General features: G+C 40.7%; 1 protein-coding gene across 1 annotated transcript in view; it reads left to right on the top strand.

Annotated features, from left to right (window-relative positions):
- Window positions 1-11,723, top strand: part of ARHGAP42 (Rho GTPase activating protein 42) — a 189,913-nt gene extending 178,190 nt beyond the window's left edge. Inside the window, exons 19-24 of the mRNA XM_072993618.2 lie at window positions 3,129-3,273; window positions 4,630-5,010; window positions 6,485-6,641; window positions 6,734-6,796; window positions 9,721-9,800; window positions 11,032-11,723. Coding sequence (XP_072849719.1) covers window positions 3,129-3,273; window positions 4,630-5,010; window positions 6,485-6,641; window positions 6,734-6,796; window positions 9,721-9,800; window positions 11,032-11,120 — 915 coding nt within the window. The 3' untranslated portion in view covers window positions 11,121-11,723. The remainder of the gene's footprint in view (window positions 1-3,128; window positions 3,274-4,629; window positions 5,011-6,484; window positions 6,642-6,733; window positions 6,797-9,720; window positions 9,801-11,031) is intronic.
- Window positions 11,724-13,494: the final 1,771 nt, after the last annotated feature.

The following is a 13,494-nucleotide window of genomic DNA, read 5'->3' as shown; positions in this document are numbered from 1 at the left end:
ACGGTAGAATTTCTATAACTTTATTAACAAACAGTATTAAGATTATTCCTAAATTATTGCTCTGATAGATGGTCATTTGTTGCTTGAAAAATGGAGGCTGGGAAGCTGGCTCTCCCTTTCCTTTCCCTGAAGCCACTTTGTCATGTTTCTGCCTTTCCCCTTCCCCACCGTGTATCATAAGAAAAACAAGAAATGCAGAGCATCGTGACACAGATAAGTACTACTTGCAGTTGCTGAGGAGGGAGCTAAGTGTATGGCTTCTGGCACTTGCACTGGCAGATGTGTGATTAATGTCATGTCTTCTCCAAGTGCCTCAGTAGCTAGTAATAGAGGTATAAAATGTCCAGAAATCCTAAAGTTGTAGGATGAAATATGATGAGAGGATTTCCTGGTGAAAATTGAGGTGTATAAAATACTTTTTAAAAAAAGTCTAAATGACTTTGTTTTAAGTACATAAAATGCATTGAGTAGAATCTGATGGTGGTGGCAGCGATGATGATGGTGATGATGGTTGCAGTTATGAAAGCCCACAATTTCCCCATGGCTTATATGGGAGTAGGAAGGGGTTAGTAAATATCCTCATAATGCAATTGGCCAGAAAAATGCCCCTAATTGTGTGTTCCACAGGGCCATTCTTAGGGATCCGGTCACTGAGGAAAATGTCTTCCTGAAGAGAAACCTGGCTTCCCATTGGGAGGGAGTTCCACAGCTTGGCAACAACAGTAGAGAAAGCCCTGTGTCCTCACCAAACACACCTGTGAGGAAGGTGGGACAGAGAGAAAGGTCTTCCCTAAGGATTTTTAAAACCTGGATAGCCTCATAAAGGGAGGTGCAGTCTTTTCTCGCCGCTTGGATCCAAGTCAGTCAGGGCTTTGTAAATCAAAGCCAGCACTTGGAATTGTGCCCAGAAATGAACCAGCAGTCCGTAGAGCTGTTGTAATGGGACTTATGTGATTCCCGTACCCAGTTGGTTAACAATCTGGCTGGGGCATTTTGGATGTGCTGAAGTTGCCAGACATTTCCAAAGGCAGCCCTGTGTAGAGCATGTTGTAGTAATCCGTACGGCATACTGTATATCTCCAGGATTGGGTGCAGCTGGGGCACCCGTTTTAACTGTTCAGACTTGGTACAAAACATGACACTGTTCTGTGTGCTTATTAGAATGTTAAAATACAAATCCCTAAGCTCTTTTCAGACAACAGCTACAAATATATTGGAGCAAGAAGAGAATATTCCTCTAGTGTTTGATGGAGCAGCAAGGATATAGCAGTGAAAAACAGAGTTCAAGATGGTGTAATGTAACAGGGGACAATTAACTAATAGGGTATTGGTGATTATCTCTTAACAGCCAGGATAAAATTATGAGTAAATGAAAGAAGATTGTTTTGGTTGTATGGATTAAGAAACAGTTTAATACTCAGCATTATCTTGAGACAGAAGACTCTGTGTACAAATCCAAGGAAATACATAGTGGGATGACCACAAGCAGTTACTGCCCTTTCAACTTGTTTGCTGTTTCTAACTCTCTGAATCAGAAATAGTGATTTTTTTCAGTCTTAACAGAATAAAATTAAGTGATACATTTCTGCAACAGGATTGCTGTTACCTGTTGCTATAGGTTGTGTTATATAAGTATTAAAAACTTTGGAGAAGTACTATGATTAGACCAATCTAATAAGACTTGAATAATATGATCACTCTCCAAAATAGGTCCACTAATTATTCCAGAGAAGAAATAGTTAATTAGGGGGAGAGGTTTCAGTGTGAACCCACATCTGTTTTTCTTTCGGGGAAAAGGCAGAAGTTCCTTAGAAGAGATTTGCTCCAACTGATGGAGGCAAGGCATTGTTGGCAGTAAATACTTTCTTTGTGTAGTCTATAGGTAATCAAGCGGACTTGTACATTGCCAAAGCACCAATGTCAGAGACCTTTGGGTAGAGTGGGCGGCATATAAGTTAAATAGATAGATAGATAGATAGATAGATAGATAGATAGATAGATAGATAGATAGATAGATAGATAGATAGATAGATAGATAGATAGATAGATAGATAGATAGATAGATAGATAGATAGATAGATAGATAGATAGATAGATAGATAGATAGATAGATAGATAGTAGCTTTATCTAGGAGACGTACTATTAGCTGTTGGTTCTGTTGATTTTTGACATGATGGCCAAAATCCTGTTGTAAAGCTCTGTGTGCATAATGCAAACCTGCAGAAGCAGCATAGAAGATCATGGCAGGATGGAAACACTTCCCCATGCATGCCATGCAACAATCACGATGGGAAGCTTGTGATGATTGTGCAATCAAATTGCACAGTGCTGGTTCCCTGTGTATAACACCCAACACAGTTCTGCTAGCATATCTTTACATTGCACCACACTGAACAGGATTTTAACCAATGTAGCATATTTTCCATGTATAAGACTATACTTTTGTCTAAAATCTTTAGACTAAAATTGAGGCTCATCTTATACACGAAAGTAAGCTGAGGAGAACAAAAATGAGTGGAGGGGAAAGCAGGGATCAAAGTGATCCTGCAGCGCTTTGATCCCTTTCCCCCTACACTTGCTAAGCCCCACTTATTTTTCTTAATTTTTGGATTAGAAAAGTGGGGGGGCGTCTTATATATGGAAAAATGTGGTATGTCATAAATCATGATTAAAAGAAATTCCCATTGGTGGTGTATCATTGCATCAGTTTCTCTGCTTTGGTTTGCCTCTTTCTTGGTGAAGACATTTGCTTTAATTTTGCCAACCACTTGTCATATTGCAAAGGAATTCTTTCCTGGCTGTAATATTGTTTAATTAGTTGGTGAACATTATGCAGGTCTTTTGGGAAAAGACAGCTTGGATATACCAACTGGCAGCCTGGTGGTATTAAACTGTAAGGCTGGGACATCTAGTCATTGTCTTGAAAGTGCTGTTATCCGGGTGCTTCTTTGTCTCTTGCCTGGTTGTCTTGTGCTGGAGTCGATGTGATGTATCGATCTAAGAAAGACTGTGAAACTGTGGAGTGGCCAAAGATCAGGCCTGGTCTTTTGCCCTAAAGAAATTGTGGGTGTTCCTAAAACTTCTCAGGAACATAGATATGTGTAACATCCTTCTTTGTAATCGACAGATATTCCACACAGCCCCGGACCCCAACATTCCTCTTCCGCAGCCTCAGTCCCGATCAGGCTCAAGAAGAACAAGAGCAATCTGCCTTTCCACAGGCACTCGGAAACCCAAAGGACGGTATACGCCATGCCTGGCAGACCCAGATAGTAAGTGCAGCTTCCTGCACTAGCACATTTCTCACTTCTCGCTGTTGGCAATTAATGGGCGGTAATCCTGTGCTCTGTGCTAAGCATAAGGGGTGCTTCTCTGCAGAGCTTTTTGTTCCATTTTTTAATGATAGAAGAGTACGGATCTTGGCTTTTCTTGCTGCCGGCACTTCACATTCTGTAAAGGAGATCTTGCATTATAACCTGAAAGTTTCCAAGCTTTTGTTGTCTTTTCGTTCCCTCTTTTCCTCCAGCAAAAATCGTCTGGATGTGCTGAGGCGTAGTAAAGGCAGGGAAATGGATTGGTCCCCAGTCCCTCTGTACAACAGTGACGCTCAACAGACGGCTAAGGTTCTTTACCCCTCTGCCCTATCCCCCTGCCCCAGCAGGTCTAAATACAAGTCATGGGGCATGTACTGAAGGCTCTGTGTTGAATCTAAGCTGGTCTGGACTTCTCGTCCATCACCTGAATGAAAGATTGTTTGGAAAATTAATGTAAAAGTTATAAAATTTCGCTGTGTTAATGACTTTTTTAGGAATGGGCTTCAGATGAGCTGCTGACAGAGTAAGGCAGTAGAAAGACAGAAATATGAACAGAGGCTAAAAGGCAATACGTTGAAACATGGTGATGCTCTGCAAGTCTTCAAGAGAGTGAAAGCTATCAATATGAGTTCTTCGGTGTGATGGAGACATCTCAAAATGGGTATCTCCAGAATCTGACACTGAAATACAGCAGGACCCCCAGGATCAGTATCCACAGTTTCACTTGTCCGCGGTCTGAAAATATTAAAAATATTAAAAGAAAAAAAAGCTAGAGCCACATATTTTCATGATGTAGTTACCAGAACTGGTCACTAGAGGGAGCCAGAGACCATGATGGGCATTCTTAATTTTTGAAGAGTATATAGTATGGTCTCTGGCTCCCTCTAGTAGCCAGTTCTGTTAAGCCATAGTGAAAATATGTTTTTCAGGATTTTTTTTCTCTCATTATATGTATAGTCTTCACTATTCACCATGGTTTTCAGCATGTGAGGGGTGGGGGGGAAATTGAACCAATCCCCCACAGATAAAGTGGTCCTACTGTGTACTCTCTTGAGCACCATGACTGGGGAAAGTAAGTGCATGAAAGAATGTCTCGGCTTTTTCTGCAAATTTTCTTAGTGCCTCGGTATATCCTGCATTTCTACAGAATTGTGGAATAATACATGCACTTCCGATGCGTCTTGGTACAATGCCATTAGACCATGATGCATTCCTGTGTACTTTCGTTGACAAATAGCTGTGTTGCCATCCTATTAAAAAAATTGCCCTTTGAGTCATTCTCTCTTTCTTCCTCTCAATCTTCCTGCTTTCTAGGTGATTCCTATAGTAGCAGTCCAGACAGCACCCCCATGGGCAGCATAGAATCCCTCTCCTCTCACTCCTCGGAACAAAACAGCACCACAAAAGCTGCCTCTTCTCAGCCCCGGGAGAAAACAGGAGCTGTTCCGTGGATCACTTCGCCTCCATCATCCAACGGGCAGAAAAATTCAGGCCTTTGGACCACAAGCCCTGAATCCTCCTCCAAGGAGGACACCACAAAAACTGACATAGAGTCTGACTGTCAGAGTGTTACCTCGGTCACCAGTCCAGAGAATGTGACTTCCCCAGTAGACCTGACCCAAAGAGGGCTGTATAGTCTCTCTGGGTTGAAAAGGTCAGCAGCTTCCTCCACCAGGTCCATCCCTTCTGCGGAAAGTAAGTGCTGTGTGATAACACTGCATAATAGATAAGAAAGAAAACCTATATATTTCAGAGCTTGGGAAAGGTTTTCTTTTTTTAAAAAATAATATTACAATTCTCAGAATCCCCCAGCAAGTACTGGAGATTTGTTTTGGGTTGTTCTAGTTTAGAACTGGATACCATAACTTATTGAAGTGTTTTAATCACTGTGAACATTTATTTTTATATGAGGACACTAATAATTTTTCTATCTTTTTATATACAATAAGTATCTATAACAGCGATTCCTTCCCTTAGGTCCCAGAAGCCAGAATTCGTTGGGAGTTACTGGTCTATAAGTTGATACATTAGTCAATGGCAAATCACTAAAAGTTTAATCAAATGTGGAGGTGGACATCAGTTCTAGGCCATTGAGAGGTCCATACTTACTATTTCATTCATTAATTTTGTCTGGATTTGGTGCAAAAGCCACTGGAAGCTTCAGTAATATTGTCTTGAGAAACAAAAAGCTTCACCTTTCCTGCTACAGTGGTGCCTCGCTTTACGATTGCCCTGCATTACGACGAATCCGCTTTGTGACTATCTTTTTGCGATCGCAATTGCAGTCGCTAAACGATGGTCTAAATGGGGGAATTTTGCTTTGCGATGATTGGTTCCCTGCTTTGGGAACTGATTCTTCGCAAAACAATGATTTTTAAACAGCTGATCAGCGGTTTCAAAATGGCTGCTGGGTAAATAAAATGGTTCCCCGCTGTGTTTAGGGATGGATTCCTTGCTATATAGGCAGCAAAAATGGCCGCCGTATGGAGGATCTTCGCTGGATGATGAGTTTTAAGCCCATTGGAACGCATTGAAAGGTTTTCAGTGTGTTTCAATGGGCTTTTTAGTTTCGCTTTACGATGTTTTTGCTTACGGCAATTTTCCTGGAACGGATTATCGCCGTTAAGCGAGGCACCACTGTACTTATTTACATGACAGTACCAAAAGCTTTTCTCAGCAATGATTAAAATTCAAGTTAGTTTCACTACTGTATAGGATTTTTCCATTTTTAAAATGTTCATGATTCAACGCATACTTTTGTCTTATCAAACACCAGAGTAGCTCCTGCCTCATTAAAAAGAGAATTGCTATGTTGCATGTTTGGCATTTTAGTACAGATTGAGATAAGGAGCAAATGCGAATCTCGCAAACTGGGAAGAGCACAGATAAGGGAGAGGATTAATCTTGTCTTTCCCCATTGCACAACCTATAACTTTTCCCCATGCTTTCCTTTCCACGTGAGTGTAGCAAATTGTGTGAGCCAAGTAGCAGGCATGGGAAGGGTTGAAGTGTCATCCCATTTTGTCTTTGATTTCTATTCTGTAAGTGCACATCTTGCATGATGTTAAATTGAGGTGGTAATGTAGATTTCTCTGGCTTCAGTTTGCGTCTGCAAATGTAGAGTAGAACTAAAAGATGCTCAAGCTGATTTCATCTTTTTGTTACTTAGGTAACAAAAGTTGCAGTGGCTCAGTACACAGTCTAACTTCTTTAGATGCCAAAGAGACACCAAAGGCTCCAGAAAACCCAGATCTGCCTCCAAAAATGGGCAGAAGACTGCGATTAGATGCAGCATCAAGTAATGGCTATCAGAGACCAGGGTCCGTGTAAGTTGGCCTAATTTGTTTTGTTCGGGGGGGGGGTAGTGTTTAACTTTCAACAGGCTGTGTGTAACTCTCAACTGTGTTCTTCATTGTAGTGTAGCAGCAAGGGCCCAGCTGTTCGAAAGTGGTTGCTCACTTAAACAGACTCCCCCAGGAAGGTAAGATGTGTTTCGACGATGCTGTATTCTTTGAATATTCCCTATTTTGAACATCATGCATGCCCCTTCTGCTGTGAACTCATGTGGACTAGAAACTTTTTCTGAAAATCATGGGCTGGAATTCTATTTGTCTTTGCATATGGTTTGCATAACTTCTTGTAACCAATTGTGCAGATTGGCAAGGTGCTGGACACCTCTTGGTTGTGAAACCGGCTACATGATTAGGCATAGGACGGAGATACCTTCACCACACTTGATCAGCTGTGGCAGGTTACTCAGATACCAATAGAATTCTGGCCCTTAGCTTGAACTTAGTGATGAGTTTTTCATTATATTCCTGGAGTTGTAGTAGAGGTGGTAGGAGTAATAAACAGAGAATTCTAAAAGCAAAATAGGAAGTGCTCTATCCTGTTTCAAACTGAGCTCAGACCTCTCCAAATTCAGGTTTGTCCTCAGCCAACTCTCTCTGCCACCCTTCCTTCCTTCTCCAAGGGTAGGAGAGTTTAAAGGACTTACCTGAGATCATGGAGGAATAACGTGTGCTCTAAAAATGAATTGGTAAAGGTAAAGAATTTAACTATACTGCCTTGGATATTAAACTCTCTCTCTTAAGAGAGGTAGAGACAATAAGAAATAGGGAACTGTTTACATTCTTACTTGTTTTCCTCACTTTCATACCTTGTCATTCATCCATTTGCCCATTTTCAAGAGAATATCTTCAAAACTAGAGATATGTAAATGTATGTTTTAGACTTTTGTTGTTTAGTCGTTAAGTCTTGTCCAACTCTTCGTGACCCCCATGGACCAGAGCACACCAGGCCCTCCTGTCTTCCACTGCCTTCCAGAGATGGGTCAAATTCATGTTGGTAGCTTCGATGACACTATCCAACCGTCCCGTCCTCTCCCCTCCCCTTCTCCTCTTGCCTTCACACTTTCCCAACATCAAGGTCTTTTCCAGGGAGTTCTCTCTTCTCATGAGATGGCCAAAGTATTGGAGCCTCAAATTCAGCATCTGTCCTTCCAGTGAGCACTCAGGGTTGATTTCCTTCAGAATGGATAGGTTTGTTCTCCTTCCAGTCCGGGGGACTCTCAAGAGTCTCCTCCAGCACCACAATGCAAAAGCATCAATTCTTCGGCAATCAGCCTTCTTTATGGTCCAGCTCTCATTTCCATACATCACTACTGGAAAAAACATAGCTTTGACTATGCGGATCTTTGTCAGCAAGGTGATGGTTCTGCTTTTTAAGATGCCGTCTAGGTTTGTCATCACTTTCCTCCCAAGAAGCAGGTGTCTTTTAATTTCATGGCTGCTGTCACCATCTGCAGTGATCATGGAGCCCAAGAAAATAAAATCTCTCACTGCCTCCATATCTATCCCCTTCTGTTTCCCAGGAGGTGATGGGCCCAGTGGCCATGATCTTAGTTTTGTTCATGTTGAGCTTCAGACCATTTTGTGCTCTCCTCTTTCACCCTCATTAAGAGGTTCTTTGTTTCCTCCTCACTTTCTGCCATCAGAGTGGTATCATCTGCATATTTGATGTTGTTGGTATTTCTTCCGGCAATCTTAATCCCTTCTTGGGATTCATCTAGTCCTGCTGTTTTTAGACTACGCCTCCCAAAATTGTAGGATCTGTTTTAGTCTCATGTGAGCTGTGTAATTTGGTGAAAATTTTTTGGGGAGAACATGTTTGTGACAGAGTGATGTTGAGCTACGCAAAACTCCATTCATTTGCCTTAGAGAAGAGTTTGGGTTTGGAAAAAAAGATATATCTCTTTTAAGTCAAGATTAACACACACCGTCCAAGAAGCTGCTGGTTAAAATCTAAGCAAAGGTTTCTGAGTTCAGATAGGAAGGCAAATGATGAAGCTTCCCTCTCCACCCCACCCAGAATTGTGGTTCACAAACCAACTTCAAACTTTGGTCAGATCATGTTAAGCAAATTATTGCAAACCTTTTTTTCATTAGTCATCTGTTCAATACAGCCACTTATTTCATAAAATCAAAGTTGTTGTTAGCTGGACTAACAACAATGAGTGCTAAAACCTGATCAGTATTTTGCTGATTTGGATCTAAATAGATGATTACCTACGCCTTATAGGTCACTTTGAACTTTTAGAAAGAAGGAGTATAGTAAGAGCAAAAATGATTCAGTTTTCAAGAATGAAAGCATCCATCTATGTTGTTTTTATGCTCACAACAACTGAGGCATCTCAGAGGAAAAGGTTTTTCCCCCAAAGCATACTCACTGGCTGTATGGCTGGGTTAAGTGTTTATATACAGCTGCTGCATGGGGTGGGCAAGCTTGAAGTCAGAAAACAAAAGTAAAATACCAGATATTTAGTCTACAGTCATTTGTGAATTATTCTAGTCTTTGCAGTGGGATATCTGCATATCTCCCCATCAGTACCTTGACCTCTTCTACCTTGCCTGTTCTTAAAATATTATCTTAAATTATACTTTTATTTTAAATCTCTTAATTTCTGCCCCCTCCTTAACTCAATATAGCAAGGTGTAGACCTTCTTGTACATCAGAGGTATACAGGTTACAAAGCTACACGGTTATATCCTGTTCCTTAAAAAGGCTCCTTGTGGCCTCAAAATCAGTATTTTCCCCAACCCTGTGCCCCTAAGTATTCTTAACCCAAAATTCCCAGAAGCCTTCACCGCCAGCTGTGCTGGCCAGGATTTCTGAGAGTTGCCATCCAAGAACATCTGGGGACCCGAGGTTGGGAAGCACTGCTTTAAATCTGTTTAAGGTTTTGGGGGAGGGAATGTTAAGATATGGGTACTATTCACCATAATGTACTTTACTGACAAAAAAAAATCCTTAGTGCATTTTTTTATTTAATACAAATGCCCTTCCATTCATTCCTAGGTTGTCTGATTTTTTTTTAATGTAATAATGACCACTATGATTTTTCAGGCAAGCCAAAGCCATGTACTCCTGCAAGGCTGAGCATAGTCACGAGCTCTCCTTCCCCCAGGGAGCAATATTTTCCAATGGTAAGATGCAGCATGTTTTATGGTTATTATTAGAACAGTAACATCAGTGTTGAAGGACTTATAAGTATGCACATTTCTATTTTGCATGAAAAAGAATGAAAAAACAAAGTCTTTGGTTGGCTGCAACAGACTTAAATCTGAATGTCCCTGTTTTTCGTTTACTTGTGCTGGTATATACAGTATGTGTGTTCCATATGCATGGACATATATACAATGGTGCCTCGCTTAGCGATCGCTCCATTTTACGACGAAATCGCTTAGCGACGCATTTGTTTCCTATGGTTTTTTTTTTTTTTTTGCTTTGCGATGATCGCAGGGAAGCGATCGTCGCAAAGCCCCCATTTTCGCACAGCTGATCGGCGGTTTCAAAATGGCCGCCGGGTAAACAAAATGGCCACCCGCTGTGTTTTCGCGCTGATTCCTCGCTTTAGAGGCACCGAAAATGGCAGCGCTATGGAGGATCTTTGCTCAAAGGTGAGTTTTAAGCCCATAGGAACGCATTGAAGGGGTTTCAGTGCGTTTCTATGGGCTTTTTAATATCACATAGCGACGTTTTCGTTCTGCAGCAATTTCTGTGGAACGGATTAACGTCGCTATGCGAGGCACCACTGTACCCTTATGTTGTCATCATTTTGTTGTTGTTGCTCTTGCTGTTTGAAACATTTGTCTAGGAGAGAGCACAGTATTACTGTTTAAAACACTGGTTCTTAACCTTGGGTTACTCAGGAGTTTTGGACTGCAACTCCCAGAAGCTTTCACCACCAACTGTGCTGGCTGGGGTTTCTGGGAGTTGCAGTTCAAAAACATCCGAGTAACAAAGGTTAAGAACCACTGGTTTAAAACATGGATTCAAAAGAGATTACCAGTTGAAAGTAATGCTTGAAAGATAGTCAGAGAGAGGAAGGGCAGGATATATTCTCAGTCATCCCCAAGTGCAAGACGTGTAATAATGGGCTCAAGTAACAGAAGACAAATTTCAGTTTGAATATCAGGAAAAACCTCCTAACTGTTAGAACAGTACAACAGTGGAACCCATTATCTCAGGAAGTGGTGAGGAGCTCTTCAGCATTGGAGGTATTCAAGAGAAAAATAAACAAACATCTATCAGGTATTGATTCCTGCATTGAGCAGTAGGTTGGACTTGATGGCCTAATGGGCCCCTTTCGACTCCATTATTTTATGATTTGATGATTCTATGAAAATAATTTCAGTGTTTTCTATTTCTCAACAGTGTATCCCTCTGTGGAACCAGGTTGGCTGAAAGCAACATATGAAGGCAATACAGGACTTGTTCCAGAAAATTACGTTGTCTTTTTCTAGTAAAACTTAGACAGCAGTATCTTCATGGTATCCATGGTAATGGCAATAAGCACTATGATTTTTTTTAATCTGACACAGATACAGGGGTCTGCCAGTTAGCCCTGCATGTGGTAGATTTCCTTCGACGTCTGCTACTGCAGACTATGTAGCTTCTTACAAGTGGAACAAAACCTAATGAAAATAGTCAACAGGGTTTGTTTGTGTTTTTTAAAAAAATATTTCATGTTTTCAAACTGAAAATGGTACTCTTTCTATCATTCTCCATTGGTAACTGTAGTTTGTTTTTTTTAAAGAGAGAAGCATCAGCCTCTTTTTGAGCTGATTTTGATTTTCAGTTGGTCCAAGTCATTTCTAAGGAAGTCTTTGATTTAAACTAGTATTTAAAACTGTTGATAATTCACAACTTGCAAGTGGAATGAATGTCACTTATTAGGCATGAAAATGCCATTGATTTGAACACCATTTCACAAAAATGTGGAGGGGTTTTTTTGTCTGTTTGTTTTAAAAGGCATTTTCAAGACAGTACCTGAATGATTGGCTTGGTTTCTTCACTATTTTATGTTCTATCCACAAAATTATTAATAAATTATATTTATAGAAGCAGTCTGCTCTGAAAAGAAAACATAACCTGAACGTCAAGAAGATAAATTACTCATGGCTTTGTGTTTTATTTTCTGTTTTTACTTTGGGCCCTTCCAATTGGAAGACAGCTGGACCCCAGCTGAATAGCTGAGTACAAATGAAATAATAAAACTGGAGTTTATAATGTTGCAAAAATGAACAGGTAATGAACACGAGTAAGTGTAGCTTTACGTAAATACCATTATGTCTCCAAAATCCATTCACCAGTGGTTTAACACATGAGACTGTTCAAGCTCTTGAGTTTTCCTCTACAAATTTGACAAGTGTCTTCTGAAAGCACTGGGCTTAATGATTTTACACACACATGCCATGGTACTGAGTATTGTTTGACTCACTTCAAAACATAACAAGCCAACTCCGATATATTCTCAGTTCTGTTCATGTTGCAGCATCAGGTCTTGGACATTTGCCCAAACTGTCCTGCTAGTGAAGTTTCATAAAATCAAATCTTCTGAAAATTCTATGTTATATTGGTATGATTAGTTTCTATCTGAAGTTGCCATTCTGATTATCCCATTGTTGAAATATCAGGCAGTAAACTGTGGTACTATAACAAGACTTCTGTTCTGTATTGCTGGATCCCTTTTATGAGTCGCCTGTCTGTTGTTCATCAGTGTATTATTTATGTCTATTAACGCTAGCAAATGCAAAGATATTGGTTGTTGTGGGTTTTTCGGGCTCTTTGACCGTGTTCTGAAGGTTTTTCTTCCTAACGTTTCACCAGTCTCTGTGGCTGGCATTTTCAGAGCTACTCCTGTCCTCTGAAGATGCCCGGCCACAGAGACTGGCGAAACGTTAGGAAGAACAACCTTCAGAACACGGTCAGAGAGCCCAACCGTTAGATTCTGGCCGTGAAAGCTTTCGTGAATACAAATGCAAAGATAATTTTCATACAGGAATGTCTCCTCAACTCTTTTCCAGTCTACATATACTATAAAATGATGAGGTTGCACAGTCTTTTGCTGAATGAAGAAACTATAGACTGAAAAAAGTTTTTTAAAAGAAAACATGTTTTTTCTTTTTTTAAAAAAAGCAGTGCAGGTAGAAAACTAGCACACTCAATAGTGGAACAGGATAGGCTGTGTACAAGATTCAGTCCAGCTTCATATTCTGAAACTCAGTCAGCCTGATTCAAGCCAGTGTGTATGACATCTGGATCCATGTGAAATCACAATGATGGATTGTTCTGCTACCATCCGTTTCTTCCTTTCATGAGTAGCAAGGATGTGGCCTGGACTGACATCAAGGTCTGTTGCAGCTTGTTCACTGGCTGAAATGAGCAACTCAAGTCATCTTCAAAAGCCCTGATCAAGTACTTCTTTGGCTTAGTTGCTTAGACTTCATGGGAAATGGAACTGCCCCTGGAAGGGAACTGGTGATAATTGCATCCTGTCTCCTGTTATGTTTCCCAGCTTTCGATCCTGCTTCGTACATAACTGGGACAGTGTTAACCCATACCAGCAATGTAATCCACATGTATAAGAACTTTGCTGTTGTGATGAAACTATTGGAATTATGTGGGCTTCCCCTTTGCCAAATCAGCTTCATAATTTGGAGTGCAACTGATTTGTTTCCTCAGTCTAGCATTGCTGCCGTTATAGGAGACTTAGGGCCGGTATAGCTTGTAATCCCATCAAACTCAATGGGGTAGAGGCCATAACTTAGAGCTCATATGTATTATTTTCTATTCTAGTCCCAGACTTTGCAGGAAGGGGCTAGGAAATCCTTTCTG

This window comes from Pogona vitticeps, chromosome 3, assembly GCF_051106095.1.
Source record: "Pogona vitticeps strain Pit_001003342236 chromosome 3, PviZW2.1, whole genome shotgun sequence".
NCBI lineage: Eukaryota > Metazoa > Chordata > Lepidosauria > Squamata > Agamidae > Pogona > Pogona vitticeps.
This window is presented reverse-complemented; position numbering and strand designations above follow the sequence as displayed.